Source organism: Oryctolagus cuniculus, chromosome 4 (assembly GCF_051225735.1).
Source record: "Oryctolagus cuniculus isolate XC-2025 breed Fujian yellow rabbit chromosome 4, ASM5122573v1, whole genome shotgun sequence".
NCBI lineage: Eukaryota > Metazoa > Chordata > Mammalia > Lagomorpha > Leporidae > Oryctolagus > Oryctolagus cuniculus.
In genome coordinates, this window is record NC_142870.1 from 56,291,412 (window position 1) to 56,306,851 (window position 15,440).

General features: G+C 37.8%; 1 protein-coding gene, 1 long non-coding RNA gene and 1 pseudogene across 10 annotated transcripts in view; 2 read left to right on the plus strand and 1 right to left on the minus strand.

The window, feature by feature from the left end:
- CEP97 (centrosomal protein 97) overlaps positions 1 to 9,705 on the plus strand; it is a 31,759-nt gene extending 22,054 nt beyond the window's left edge. For 3 of the 6 annotated variants that reach the window (XM_051819110.3, XM_089331636.1, XM_089331635.1), the window contains exons 10-12: positions 1,999 to 2,074; positions 5,111 to 5,788; positions 7,431 to 8,981. In XM_051819110.3, coding sequence (XP_051675070.3) covers positions 1,999 to 2,074; positions 5,111 to 5,788; positions 7,431 to 7,460 — 784 coding nt within the window. In that variant the 3' untranslated portion in view covers positions 7,461 to 8,981. Of the gene's footprint in view, positions 1 to 1,998; positions 2,075 to 5,110; positions 6,857 to 7,049; positions 7,216 to 7,430 lie in introns of those variants that run through there. The other 3 variants (XR_016233076.1, XM_089331634.1, XM_002716728.6) reach the window with 3 other exon arrangements.
- The window catches only part of LOC108178010 (uncharacterized), a 32,157-nt gene continuing 21,075 nt past the window's right edge, over positions 4,359 to 15,440 (minus strand). The window contains exons 2-4 of one of the 4 annotated variants that reach the window (XR_001794714.4): positions 13,079 to 13,235; positions 9,948 to 10,031; positions 4,359 to 4,581 (exon numbers count right to left, since the gene is read on the minus strand). This is a non-coding gene — a long non-coding RNA (uncharacterized LOC108178010). Of the gene's footprint in view, positions 5,984 to 9,947; positions 10,032 to 13,078; positions 13,236 to 15,440 lie in introns of all 4 variants that reach the window. The other 3 variants (XR_011387828.2, XR_007908922.3, XR_011387827.2) reach the window with 3 other exon arrangements.
- Positions 13,786 to 14,965, plus strand: LOC100350764 (ubiquitin carboxyl-terminal hydrolase isozyme L5 pseudogene; annotated as a pseudogene).

Genomic DNA, 15,440 nt, shown 5'->3' on the forward strand with positions numbered 1-15,440 from the left:
CTTAAGTGGATTTGTTGTTTTTGTTTGTTTGGGTGTGGTGGATTCATAGTTGATTCAGACAACTATGCTACTGCTGTCATAACATATTTTATACCATGTAGCTAATATTAGTTTAGTTGTTTTTTTTTTTTTTTTTTTTTGGCTAGGAAGTATACGCCCCATCTTTTTTTTCCTAAATTTTTACAAAGGTTTATTTATTTGAAAGGCAGAGTTACAGGTTGGCAAGGGCAGAGAGAGAGGTCTTCCATCCACTGGCTTACTCCCCATATGGCTGTGCTGGCTGGAGCTAGGCAGATCTGAAACCAGGAGCCTGGAGCTTCTTCCTGGTCTCTCGCCTGGTTACAGGGGCCCAAGGATTTTGGCTATCTTCAGCTGCTTTCCCAGGCACTTTAGCAGGGAGCTGGATTGAAGGTGGAGCAGTCGGGACTCAAACCAGCACCCATATGGGATTCCGGCACTGCAGGTGGCAGCTTTGCTGCTACACTACAACGCTGGCCTCTACTTGTTTGTTTTTTACAATACACTGAAAGCATATTTTTTTTAAAAGATTCATTTATTTGTTTTAAAGGCAGAGTTAGAGAGAGAAGGAGTGAGAGAGGGAGGGAGAGAGAGAGTTATTTTGCATCTGCTGGCTCACCTTCCAAATAGCCACAACAGCCAAGGCTAAGCCAGGCTGAACCCAGGCTGAATCCAGGCTGAAACTCTATCCCAGTTTCCCATGTGGGTACGTGGTACAGGTACCCAGGTACTTGGACCATCATTTATTGCTTTCACAGGCAGGTGCCTTAACAGGGAGCTGGATTGGAAGTGGAGCAGCTGGGAGTTAAACCAGTACCCATATGGATGCCAGCATTGCACGCAGTGGCTTAACCTGCTGTGCCACTGTACTGGCACCCTGCAAGTGTCTTGAATGCAAAGAATTTGCGTCACCATTTTCGGCACAGCAACTGGTACATAGATGCAGGGGTGCAATGAATGTTGAGTGACTGAGCTTTACAGGCAGGTGTAATTATACACACATATACAGCCAGTGTAGGAAACAGAGTAGGCATTAAAATGGAAACATGAGGAAGTCTACCTAAAACTTAGTAGGTGACATAGCATGAAAGAAAATAGCCAAGGTTCAAAACGGGGTTAAAATTCTGGGACTGTAGTAGGAATTATCCCTTAATTCCATGATTCATATGTTTTACTGACTACCAACCCAGAAAAATTAGGATTTCGTTGTTGTTGCAACTAGTGATATACATTAATATTTGCAGGTGAAAGAAGAGAAGAGTCTGTGTTCCTAGCTTTGGCCTGGTCCAGCCCTGGCCACTGTGGCCATTTGGGGAGTGAACCAGTGAATGGAAGGTCTCCCTCCCTTCTCTTGTCTCTCTCTCTCTCTTTCTGTTTGTAACTCTGCCTTTGAAATAAGTAAATAAATCTTAAAAAAGAGGCTTATGTTTGTCACAGGCCTAGGAATGGAGATGATGACAGTGAGCCTGGAGCTAAGATTTGAATGAATGTGGAAAGAAGATGGATGAGGAATTCTGTAGCTAGCAGGGAGTGTTCAAGGTCTGTAACAGAAGAGAAAGTGAGGTTCACTGGGATTAGTCCAGCCATTCTCATAGAAGGGTGTTTCAAGCTGTGATCCTGAGTGCTTAACTCAAGTTTAATCCTTAACTGCTTTGAAGGCTTTGAATAACCACTTATTTCTGTACTTCCTTCCCCTTCCATGTGTTTGGCCAGGAAATTGAAAGTATTTTAATATTTTATTTTATTTCTGTCACTGATAATGCTTTGTAGGAGTAGTATCTGAATTTCAGTTAAATCTTGTTTGGCTTCTACTTTGAGTCATTATTTAAAACTCAGATTTTAGTTTAGATAGTCTAAAAGTAGAAAGGACTATTATTAGATTACGAATCTTTTTCCAGTGCCTACATTTAGTAGTTTTAATAGGAAGTGTGAGTCAAAGTACCCTTCCTTGTGTCAATAATATATTTTGAACTATTGCAGATTAAGAAAAGAAAGAGATGAAGAACATATTAAAAAAATTGTACAAGAAGAGGCTGTCAGATTCCTTTGGAACCAGGTAAACCCTATCCTGCTAATTTGCCTATATTTAAATAAGGAAAAATTCAAGATTCGTTGAGGTAATTGTGGAGTAACCATGTATATTAAACACCTTTTCTCAAGATTGTGTTTGGTTTGTGTCCTTTACCACTAACTCTGAACTAAGACAGTGAATTTTGTTATATTTTATTTATTCTGAAGAAACATGTAATAATAATTTTAACAAGAAAGATATAAAGTAGTAAAAAGCCAAAGGAAAATGGCTTAGTTGAAGGATGTTACTATGATTTTCAAATAAATAATAAAAAGCCAGTTTGAAGTGTTATGTAACTATTTTGCTTTTGGGAGTATTTGGAAGAACAATGATTAACATGATATATGATGGCACAATATGCATGTCCTAAAAAGTGCATGAATGCTTGGCAGAATGAGTTTGGTACAATATTTATAAATGGTTTAGGCAATTTTCTTTTTCTTTTTTTTTTTTTTTTTAAGATTTATTTGAAAGGCAGAGTTACAGACAGAGAGAGAGACAGAGAGAGGTCTTCTATCCACTGTCACTCCCTAAATGTCCACAACAGCTGGGCCAATCCTAAGCTAGGAGCCAGGAGCTTCTTCCTGGTCTTCCACATGGGTACAGGGACCCAAGCACTTGGGCCATCTTCTACTGCTTTCGCAGGACATTAGCAGGGAGCTGGATCAGAAGAGGAGCAACCGGGACATGAACCAGCACCTGTTGGGATACTGACACCAGAGGCAGAGGCTTATCCTACTACCCCACAGCACCAGCCCCAGCAATTTGCTTTTACTAGAATTGCATTACTTTTGATGGTAATTTATTGGAAATATATATTTTTAAATTTTTGCTTATTTATTTGAAAAAGAGAGACAGACATCTTCCTTCCATTGGTTCTCTCCCCAGATGCCCACAACAGCTAGGGCTAGGCCAGATGGCAGCCTGGAAGTCAGTTCATGTTTCCCATGAGGATACCTGGGACCCAAGTTCTTGAGTTACTGTTTGCAGTCTCCCAAGATGTGCATTAATGGGAAGCTGGAATCAGAAGTAGAACTGGGATGTGAACCTAGGCACTTTAAAAGAGGGTGCAGGTATCCCAACTGGCATTTTAACCTCTGGCAAAAGAACTGCCCCTTGGAAATATATTTTTATATATTTCTTTAAAAGTCAGAGAGACACACAGAGAGATCTTGATGGTTCACTCCCCAAATGCTGCAGAGAGCTGGAGTTGGGCCAGGCTGAAGTTAAGAGTCCAGAACTCAGCCTGGATTTCTGAAGAAACATGTAATAATAATTTTAACAAGAAAGATATAAAGTAGTAAAAAGCCAAAGGAAAATGGCTTAGTTGAAGGATGTTACTATGATTTTCAAATAAATAATAAAAAACCAGTTTGAAGTGTTATATAACTATCTGTTTTGCTTTTGAGTGTATTTGGAAGAACAGCGACTAACGTGATATATGATGGCACAACATGCATGTCCTATGGATGGCAGGGACCCAAGTTTGTGAGCCATCAACCTGCTGCTTCCAGGGAGTGCACCAGCAAAAAGCTGGAACTGGAAGCGGAACTAGGACTTTAACCCAGGCACTGTAATATGAGATGCAAGTATCTCTGGCCACTTTGCCAGACACCCACCCCTGGAAACATATTTATTGACAAACTTCTTAATAATAGGATTTGACCTATAAAGTTAAAGAATTGATTTTTAAGCTTTTGCAATTATTGTCAGTAGGAAAGAGTTACAGAGAGAGAGGAGAGGCAGAGAGAGAGAGAGAGAGGTCTTCCATCCGATGGTTCACTCCCCAAATGGCTGCAAAGGCCGGAGCTGCACCAATCTGAAGCCAGGAGCCAGGAGCTTCTTCCGGATCTCCCACGCGGGTGCAGGGGCCCAAGGACTTGAGCCATCTTCCACTGCTTTCCCCGGCCATAGCAGAGAGCTGGACAGGAAGTGGAGCAGCCGGGTCTCAAACCGGCGCCCATATAGGATGCTGGCGCTTCAGACCAGGGCATTAACCCACTGCGCCACAGTGCCGGCCCTTCCACTTGGTTCTAAATACTCCCTTTTTATTTGAAAATACATAGAAAGCAATCTGCAGGGGTACATACCACACTGCTATCAGTGATTACCTTATAGTATGGTCAAAGGGAAACTAAAAATTCTATATATTTTTTACAGTAAACCTTTGAAATATTTATTATACTTAAAAAATGTAAAGATCATATTAATAAGAACTGGAGATATTTTAAATATATTCCAAAGTTATATAGTATATTGTTAGATAATATTTTTTTAAAGATTTATTTTATTTATTTGAAAGAGTTGCAGAGAGAGGAAGAGATAGAGAGAGAGGTCTTCCATCCATTGGCTTACTCCCCAGATGGCCACAACGGCCAGAGCTGTGCTGATCCAAAGCCAGAGCCAGGAGCTTCTTCCGGGTCTCCCACGTGGGTGCAGGGGCCCAGGGATTTGGGCTGCCTTCTACTGCTATCCCAGGCCATGGCAGAGAGCTGGATCAAAAGTGGAGCAACTGGGATTAGAACTGGTTCCCATATGGGATCCCGGCGCTTCAGACCAGGGCTTTAACCCACTGCGCCTCAGTGCCCGCCCCGTTAGATAATACTTAAAAAGTTATTTTTACATGGATATCTAAAATGAGGCTTATTTTTATATGGTCTATTTATATTAATAGGTTCTTATTTATCTTACTGAATAGACCTCAGTGTGTACTGAATGCATAATTGACCGCTTAGCTAGCTAGACATGTAGTGTTGTGCTTCTGATTGTTTTTCTAGTAGAAGTAAGATAATTTCTTTGACCTTCTTAACTCTTCTGGTGAGGGCTTTCTGTTGCTGAGGATGAGTACCATCAGCCTGGTTTAGGCTGGAGTGCTATGGAAAGCATAAGACCAGTCCAGAAGTTTCTAACTCCAGTTCTGTCGTTTATCAACTTCATGACTCCTGGGAAAAAGCTCAAAGGACATTTGAAAAACAGGTACAGTTTTTGTTTTATAATAAAACTATATCCTCTGACTTATAGGTAAGGTCTCTACAAGCTTGGCAACAGACAGTGGACCAGCATCTGAGTTCTTGGCATATGGATGCTCCTCCAGTATCAAGTACTCTGGTGCCATCTACACCTCCATTATTCACGCAAAGGCAGGAGCCCTCTTCTGATCAAAATTCTGATTATTGCATTGCTCCTGATGAAGTTCCACAAGAGAAATCTTTACCAGAATTTCCAGACTCTGGTTTTCATTCCTCCCTAACAGAACAAGTTCACTGTTTACAGAATTCTTTGGATGTTGAAAAAAGTTCCACAGAAGGCAGTGAAAGTTCCATAATGGAAAATCCCATTGACACAGTCAAATATGGCAAGGAAGCAGATGCAGGGAATGTTAGTGAGGAGCACGGTGAATGGAGTAAGGAGAGCTCAAACAATGAGCAGGATAATAGTCTGCTTGAAGAGTATTTGACTTCAGTTCAGCAGCTGGAAGATGCCGATGAGAGGACAAATTTTGATGAAGACACAAGAGACAGTAAGCTTCACATCACTTGTTCTCTGGAAAAGTTGGATGCCTTGTCTGATAGTGCTTCTGTAGATGAGGCTCGTCGACTATCTCCTACTTTGCAAGATGAAGTCAATCAGAGACCAGAGAATTGCAAATTAAATACAGAAGTTCAAGGGCAGCAACCAGAATGTGATTCTGCATTTCAGGTATTGCATGTTGGTGTTACTGTATAGCATGTCTGGTCTCTTGGGTCACAAAAATTCCCTTTTTTTTTTTTGGAAGGGGAGAACTTCTCCCAGTTTTGTTACTATTTATATAGAATTTGTATTCTTGTCCTGTATTTTCCAGATTCTATATAATGAGCTGAGTCTTCATTTTGATTTTGTTAGCTTTTTACTTGGCTGTAATATACCAAACAATATTTATATTTAAATCTATATGCACTTTACTTCTTATCAGTTATATCAATAATATTTCTATTTCATGTACTCATTTCCTTTCAAGAATAAACTCAATTATTTTAAAGAGAACAGAAAATTTTACCTTACAGGTACAAGTAAGAGGATTTTTTTTTTCTGTATCTAAGGGGATTAATTACATTGCAAGAATGCATTTATTAAAGTTAGTATAAATAACCAATAGGAAAATTGTGAACTGTTGAAATTTGCCAGTTTCCTTGCCTTTTTCTTCCCTTCTGAGTGAAAGCAAGCATTATAACCAAATTTAGAAAGGAAGCTATGATTATAGGTTTCCTCAGTGGGGATGATTAAATTGTCTCGTAGAAAACCTTAATGTTGTACATCAGTTTTAACATATAAAGTAAAATGTTCCATCCAGGATTAAGATCAAGCTTACTTAGGCAACCCATGCGCATTTCTCTTTGATAAGCAGTTACTAGGTTGCATTAACTTGGAATAATCTCATGGTAAACATTTTTCTTTTCATTAAATCCTTTTTTCCCTACAGTTAAGCATTGTGTGCCAATATATTGTCAGAAATTAACACAAGTTCATCTTCTGTGTTCCTGCTTATATTATATATATTTTAGCAAAAGGTTCACTTCACTTTTGACCTGTGCCTCACAGTGGGAAACTTTTAAAATAATGCAAGTAGTAGAATATGAATGACTTTGTTTAAAGAATTATTTTCTATCTAATCTGAAATAGTGCCACATTTGAAAGACAATTTAACTGTGCTTAAAGAAAATAAACCTCACTTTGCTTGTTAAAAAGAATGTATAACTTCAGGAAGAAATAAATTGTGTTTGGATGTTATAGGTAAAAGGTGTTTGTAAATCAAAGGTAATTTTTGCAAGTTGGCATTTTGATCTTTGAGAATGTTATAATATCATTGAATAACACAACCTGATTTCCTCCAACCTATGACATACAACTATTTAAACCTGTAGCAATACTTAAGTGTTCTCTAAATGTAGGTGCTAAATACTGATTTATTATTATGTTAAAGTCATTAGATCCCTTTCTGTGAAGTCATAAACATAAAAACTTCTGATCCTTCAAGAATGAAGTTGAGGATCATGTGGTACACTTTAGTAGTTATAAACCTTTCTCCAGTACGGTAAGATGTATTTTTCTTGGTTTATAAATATGTAGCACTCAGGTTGAGAAGACTTGGATTTCTTTCTCAGAAATCTAGAATTCCTTGAAAAGGAAATGTTTTCTTTCTCTTATAAACAAAACAACAGTCTTACCTTCAAAAGTATTTTCCCTAGTGAAGCATGTGTAACACTGAATGCATGTTATATAAAAACTGAATTTTTTACTTTTTGAATAATGCTAATATCTTTTATTAATGATTTTGAATATACCCTATTTTTCTATTTTACAGTTAAGTGCCTCATTTGCTGCCCATAGTTAGACAAAGGAAAACCAATTTGCACTGCACTAGTATCAAAATACTGCTTCATAATCCTTGATTTTTCATGAAAATTGCTGAAATGTCTGGTTCAGTATTACCTAAGTAAGTTTCTGCTAACATCCTCACCTTCCTCTCTTTAAAGAAATGACAAAACATAACTAAATTCATTTGATCATCAATGTTTGTTATCAGGATTTCCTTTTACCTTTACCTTATTTTTCTAACCCATTAATATTCAGCATACTTTCATTAAAATTTGGCAGCATATGAAGGAATTACTAAAATTCTGCTCCTCATCTATGTTTTGTTTAACTTTTACTAGTGTTTCAAAGTGCAAGAATATTAAATAACCCCCCTCTTAACTGTGTAGATTATCTTGAATGTAGATAGAATGAAAATAATGTAAATCTTTGCAGGAAAACTGTGGCATAGATTAATATATTTTGATGCGTTTACAATGTAACTTCAAAGTAATTTATGTAACTAGGATATTTGGTTTTAACTTTATGGGCTGCTCATTCCTCTGGATGAAGAGGGAATGGTCTAGTAAGATTTAGGAAGCTGAGTTTTGAACACGGTCTTTGTGTTTTCTAACAGGGAGAAGTTTAGTTTAGTTGTGCTGTTTTAATTCACCTCTGTTCTCTTGATTTATGGAAGATTCAATTTATCAATTAGAAATTCATGCAGAAGCACAAAATCATGTGAGAATGGAAGGAACTTTAGAGAATATTTAATCTGGTTGTTTTAACGATGCAGCCAAAATATAGAAAAGTTAATTGATTTGTCTAAGGTTATCAGTAGTAGTAGTAAATAGGCTATGAAGACTTGTTACTATATTCTAAAATTTTATTGTGCCCTCTCTACCAATCTTTACAGTTAGTGAACCAGTGAGGAAGTCCCTGCATATTTTTCATTCTCTTCGAAAGAAGATATTCCTCTAAGAGAGCTACAGCTCTACCACTCCAGGTAGAGGTGCTTATCAAAAACAATTTTTTCAGAACCCTACGTGCATCTTTTCAAGAAATGAGAGTTTATTAAAATGGCTTTAAACACAAACAGTAGTAATCAGAACTGTAGAGTAGAATCACTGCATCTTAGAATTCACTTACTTGATGACAGGCAGTATGACAGACTGCTGAGACATGTAAAGCTTTCTAGTGAGATTCTGAGTTGGATTATATTTTATCTTCCATTTTATAAAACAGCAGGTAAAGGTTTAACTCTCCTGGTGTGCAGAAAGCTCTAACCATGATAACGGATAATATATAATTTAGTTTAGTTTTATAAGTTTAATTATAAAAGACCTCACAATATGCATGGTTTAGCTGCACTGTTATTTGTATATATGTAAATAGTTTTATTCTTGAATAATGTGGGTGCCATTCTTGAATGTGTGCTTTTATTTGTTTTGGATTATTTTAAACATAACACACCATAATTTATTTTCCTTTTATCCAATTAATATAAGTCTAGTTCTACTTTCAATAAATATTTTCAGGAAAATGCAGGCTTAAGATGTTATATTGTCTCCATTTGTACTTTTTTCCTTCAAAAATCTTAGAGTTGGTTTTATAACAATAATATAAAATTAACCTTTCCTCCCTCCCCCCAGATAATTAAAACACAGGAAAAAGAAAAAAATGGAATGATCTGATAAATTCCCCATTCATAATTAGGAAAAGAGACTTAATGTTTAATAAATATTTTTATTTTGCCACATTCTTTATTAAATTTATCACACTGCAATATTAAAAATTTTAATCTGATACCTTCATTCATGAAGTGAAGCAGAAATAGTCTATAAAGAATACTGTAACATTTTTGGTGATATTGCTTTCACTGATTAAGCCTAATGTGCCATATAAAAATTAAAAGTCAAGTAAACAGAACAATCCACACAGCCTTGGAGAGAAGTAATTATCTTAAAAATGAAGTGTTTCTTATCTGTGAATGAAAATCACACTAAATCTTAATTCCTTTATTGATTTTAGTGACTAGCAGGAGTTGCTCTATGGTATCTTTGTTCATTTTTGAATTAAATTTATTTGAGTGTTTTGTAATAGTTTTAATACTGACAATAAAAATTGAAAAATAATTTACATTTCAAGTTTTTCTTTAATTTTGTTGTAGGGATGTAGATAATTTAAAGTGGCTATGGTGTGTTTTATGAAGGCTTAATATTTTATATTATACTTATTTAATTTGTATTTGAGTCTCTAATTTTAAATAAAAGGTTTATACATTTGCGTGCTCCACCTTTTTATTTTAGTGATTATTAGTAATGCTTGTTATTCATTGTTCTTGCGGTTAACAGGTAGATAAGAATAAATTGCAAGCAAAACTGTTCTAAGGATGGTTCAGACTATTTGTCATTAAGTAATTGAATTTATAACAGAACGGTACCAACCTTATAAAAATGGATATGACATAAAAGGAATGCTGATTTAGTTTTTTAAATATAGATTTCATTATCTCTAGCATACTTACCAGAATTCTCTAGGTGGAGAAGAACAGATATTATCCCTCAAAAGACATAGGTGACACTGTCAGGTGCTGGTACAGACACTGGTGCTGGGAATCATAAAGAACAGGGAATATCTCATATATTGAAATTAATTTATGTAAACTGTACATTTTAAAATGGACAATTTGATATTTTTGACACATATATGTGTCTATCAAACCACTATAATAATCCGCATACATATATCCATTACCCCCAAAAGATTACCCATCCCCTTTATAACACCTCCCTCTGTTTTGGCTGGTTTCTTTTACTCAACATAATTATTTTGAAATTCATCTGATTCCTTTTTATTGCCAAGTGGTATTCCATTGTATATATTTGCCTTAATCTGTAGTCTATAAATCTGATGGGTATTTGGGTTGTTGCCAGTTTTTTGGCTATTGGAAGTGAAGCTGTTGGCCGGCGCTGTGGCTCACTTGGCTAATCCTCCACCTGCAGCACCGGCACCCCGGATTCTCGTCCCGGTTGGGGCACCGGATTCTGTCCTGGTTGCTCCTCTTCCAGTCCAGCTCTCTGCTGTGGCCCGGGAAGGCAGTGGAGGATGGCCCAAGTCCTTGGGCCCTGCACCCGCATGGGAGACCAGGAGGAAGCACCTGGCTTCTGGCTTCGGATCGATACAGCGTGCCGGCCGTAGTGGCCATTTAGGAGGTGAACCAACGGAAGGAAGACCTTTCTCTTTGTCTCTCTCTCACTGTCTAACTCTGCCTGTCCAAAAAAAAAAAAAGTGAAGCTCTGGGGCCTGTGCTGTGGCACAGTAGGTTAATCCTCCGCCTGTGGTGCTGGCATCCCATATGGCCGCTGGTTCTGGTCTCGGCTGCTCCTCTTCCAATCTGGCTCTCTTCTATGGCCTGGGAAGACAGTGGAGGATGGCCCAAGTCCTTGGGCCCCTGCACCTGCATGGGAGACCTGGAAGAATGGGAGATCTGGAAGAGGCACCTGGGTCCTGGCTTCGGATCGGCGCAGCTTGGGCCGTTGCAGCCATCTGGGGAGTAAACCAACAGATGGAAGACCTTTCTCTCTGTCTCTCCTTCTCACTGTAACTCTACCTCTTAAATAAATAAATAAAATCTTAAAAAAAAAAAAAAAAAAGACAGATCCACTTTAAAAAAAAACAAACAAGTGAAGCTGCTTAATCTCTAAAGATTAAATGAGGGTCCTAGGAATTTAACTGTGTTCATTTTGTCTCTTGCATTACTGACTGAGGCAAAACAGGTGCCATTTAAAAATTTTTTTAAAGTTAGAAAACCAAAAGAAGTCAGAAGGAACCAAATAAGGACTATAAGATGATTTCCCATTAAAACACTTGCAAAATTGTCCTTGTTTGATGAAATAAATGAGCAAGAGCATTGGCATGGTGGAGAAGGACTCTGGTGAAACTTACTGGGCATTTTCTTTTTTTTTTTTTTTAACTTTTATTTAATGAATATAAATTTCCAAAGTACAGCTTATGGATTACAATGGCTTCCCCCCCATAACGTCCCTCCCACCCGCAACCCTCCCCTTTCCCACTCCCTCTCCCCTTCCATTCACATGAGGATTCATTTTCGATTCTCTTTATATACAGAAGATCAGTTTAGCATACATTAAGTAGAGATTTCAACAGTTTGCTTCCACACAGAAACATAAAGTGAAAAATAATAGATGATTTTTTAAATGATGATGAAATCAGATCAGACCTATTGTCATGTTTAATCCCAGTGAGAGTCAAGTTGGGAATTGATAATTTCTTCTTCTTCTTCTTCTTCTTCTTCTTCTTCTTCTTCTTCTTCTTTTTTTTTACAGAAGATCAGTTTAGTATACATTAAGTAAAGATTTCAACAGTTTGCACCCCCATAGAAACACAAAGTGAAATATACTGTTTGAGTACTCGTTATAGCATTAAGTCTCAATGCACAGCACATTAAGGACAGAGATCCTACATGAGGAGTAAGTGCACAGTGACTCCTGTTGTTGACTTTACCAATTGACACTCCTGTTTATGGCATCAGTAATCTCCCTATGCTGCAGTCATGAGTTTCCAAGGCTATGGAAGCCCCTTGAGTTCTCCGACTCTTATCTTGTTTAGACAAGGTCATAGTCAAAGTGGAGGTTCTCTCCTCCCTTCAGAGAAAGGTACCTCCTTCTTTGAAGACCTGTTCTTTCCACTGGGATCTCACTCACAGAGATCTTTCATTTAGGTGTTTTTTTTTTTTTTTTTTTTTTTTTTTTTTTTTTTTTTTTTTTTTTGCCAGAGTGTCTTGGCTTTCCATGCTTGAAATACTCTCATGGGCTTTTCAGCCAGATCCAAATGCCTTTAGGGCTGATTCTGAGGCCAGAGTGCTGTTTAGGACATCTGCCATTCTATGAGTCTGCTGAGTATCTCGCTTCCCATGTTGGATCACTCTCCCCTTTATTTTACCGGTTAGTATTAGCAGGTACTAGACTTGTTTATGTGCTCCCTTTGACTCTTAGTCCTTTCATTATGATCAATTGTGAACTGAAATTGATCACTTGGACTAGTGAGATGGCATTGGTACATGCCACCTTGATGGGATTAAATTGGAATCCCCTGGTATGTTTCTAACTCTACCATTTGGGGCAAGTCAGCTTGAGCATGTCCCAAACTGTACATCTCTTCCTTACTGGGCATTTTCTGCTAAAGCTCTGGCTGTATTTTCTTTTCTTTTTAAGATTTATTTATGTGAAAGAGTTACACAGAAGGAGAGGCAGAGAGAGAGAGAGAGGTCTTCCATCTGCTGGTTCACTCTCCAGTTGGCCGCAACGAAGCCAGGAGCCAAGAGCTTCTTCCAGGTCTCCCATGTGGGTGCAGATGCCCAAGGACTTGGGCCATCTTCTACTGCTTTCCAAGCCATAGCAGAGAGCTGGATCGGAAGTGGAGCAGCCGGGACTCCAACCAGCGCCCATATGGGATGCCAGCACTGCAGGCGGCGGCCCTGCTCTGGCTATTTTTCAAAATGCTTTCCTCATAAGCAAATGTTGTTTCTCTTTGATCCTCTAGAAAGTCTGCAGGCAAAATGCCTGGAACATCCCCAGAATTATTGCCATCAACTCTGTTCTTGACTGGTCTACTTTTAGGTAAACATTGCTTTACCTGTGCTTTATCTTCAATATTGTACTGGTAAAGCCATGTTTCACCTTGTGTTCCAATTCTTTGAAGAAATGCTTCAGGGTCTTGAAACCACTTGTTAAAAATTTCTTTGAAAGCTCTATTCATGTTGCAGCTGCTCTGGGCACAACAGCTTTGACACCTTTAGAACAAAAAGTTCTACTTTAGCTTTTCAGTCATTATTGTGTAACCTGAAGCAATTGAATTATCTGTTATGCTGGCTGTTGTTTCTGCTGTTTTTTTCCCACTTTTTTATCTTAATTTTTAATTAGTTTTTAACAGATTCAGTGTGATTTTAGATGTGATTCTAAGAACAAATGATATTTCCTCCCTTCCTGTTTCTGCTGTTAATTGTTGGTTCTCTTCATTTAGAACATGAATAGATTAATTCTTTACTTGCAAATTGATTTGGATTTTCTGCTGCTATGGACTTGATCTTCAACATTGTCTTGACCCTTAAAACAGTTGTCAGTTTTAAAACTGCTAGTATTTTTTGGGTCATCTTCTCAAATTTTTCTATAAAACATCAATGATTTAACTCTGATATTTGTTCTTGCTGGAATTTTAGCAAAATTAATCTTGCCCTGATAAGGACTCTTTTCAAACTGATATCTTTCTCCTCAGTGCCTCCAATTACATCCTGTTAATCCATGTTATAACAAGTTACTATGAGTTTATTTTGGTGTATGAAAATTTTGAAATCCGTGCATAGTTTTTTCATATGTATTTCCCACAAACTTTGTGAAGACCCCTTGTACTTTCACTTGTTTTGGGTAAATATCTAGTAGTGAGACAGCTGGATCATAGGTATATGTGTAACTTGAAGGAAACTGCCTGGGTAGGTATGCCAGGGTCTGTGGCCAGCAGCAGCTGGTGCAGGAAGCCATGGAGAGTAAGAGGTAGAATGGGGCCCTGTGTGTCCAGGGCCAGGACAAGCAATGTGGGGAAGTAGTGCTTCATGGAAAGTGAGCCTGGGGTCTTCACTGAACTTATTAAAGGGTGCAGTTGCTGAGGAGTCCACGTAGAATAAATATGGATTTTATGCCCTGAGAATTTTGAAAAATTAAAACCAATTCATGTGACATCCGAAAGAAGAACCAGCAAGCTCTGTGGTTCAGACTTGACACAGTATTTTTTGTGAAGCAGGTGATTAATAATGTTTATACTACTCAAGCCATACTAAGTGTGTAACTGAACTGTACCCATTAAGATGTCCATATAGGAGAGACATTATTAGAGTCTAAAGAATTTTCACAAAGTTTTCGTATAGCTATAAAAGATTTGACACTAAGCAAATTGGGTGTGATTTGATAGGTACACAACAGTTTTTCCAGATTGCAAATGTTTGAATTCAATGCAAAGATGTCAGCAAAAGAAGTTGCTTTACACTTTGTCAGTTGTGTTCCTGTTAATGAACAACTGTATGAATTAGGTGGATTAAGAGAACGACTGATTAATGTAGGCACATGAAATCATGATGACTGGATCAGTGCAGGGAGACCAGTCACAGAAAAAAGGATACAAAGTATATTGAAGGCAAAATTATATTTAACTTAGTGGCAACTGTATCTGACAGAAAAATGATATATGATGAAAAGATAGCGGAGTTAGACAATTTGCAGAGGAACCCATGGATACAGATCGGGGTAGTAATATGTTAAGTACTATTCAGACAGAAGTTGCCAAACACCAGATGCTTATGGGAGAAGTATAGAAATTAAAAATATATGTGATTGAAAATATCAGAAGGAAAAGCAACCATCTCCCTTTTATTTTGGAATTGTTAGCCCTTAGCATAACACTGACAGTTAATACTACTAGTAAAAAAGCCAAAAGAAAAACAATGCAAAAAAAACTGAGGAAGCCAAATGAAGAGGATGTTTTGTGATATATCCATGTTTCTACTTAAACATGAATTTTCATGGAAACCATTAAATATAAAGACCTTTGAGCAGCATCTTAAATGGCTCAGTACATGTTTAGCAATAATACCAGTATGTTTTCTGGTTGGTTGTTTCTTTTAAAGATATATTTATTTGAGAGGCAAAGTTACAGACAAAAAGAGGGAGAGACAGAGGTCTTCATCCTCTGGTTCATTCCTCAAATGGCCACAATGGCTATAGCTGGACTGATCTGAAGCCAGGAGCTTCTTCAGGGTCTCCCACCTGGGTGCAGGGGCCCAAGGACTTGGGCCATCTGCTGCTGCTTTCCCAGGCACATTAGCAGGGAGCTGGATCGGAAGTGGAGCAGCTGAGACTGGTGCCCGTATGGGATATGGCGCCACAGAAGGAGGCTTAACTATACACCATAGCACCTGCCCCTGTTTTGTTTTTAACACTTGGATTAA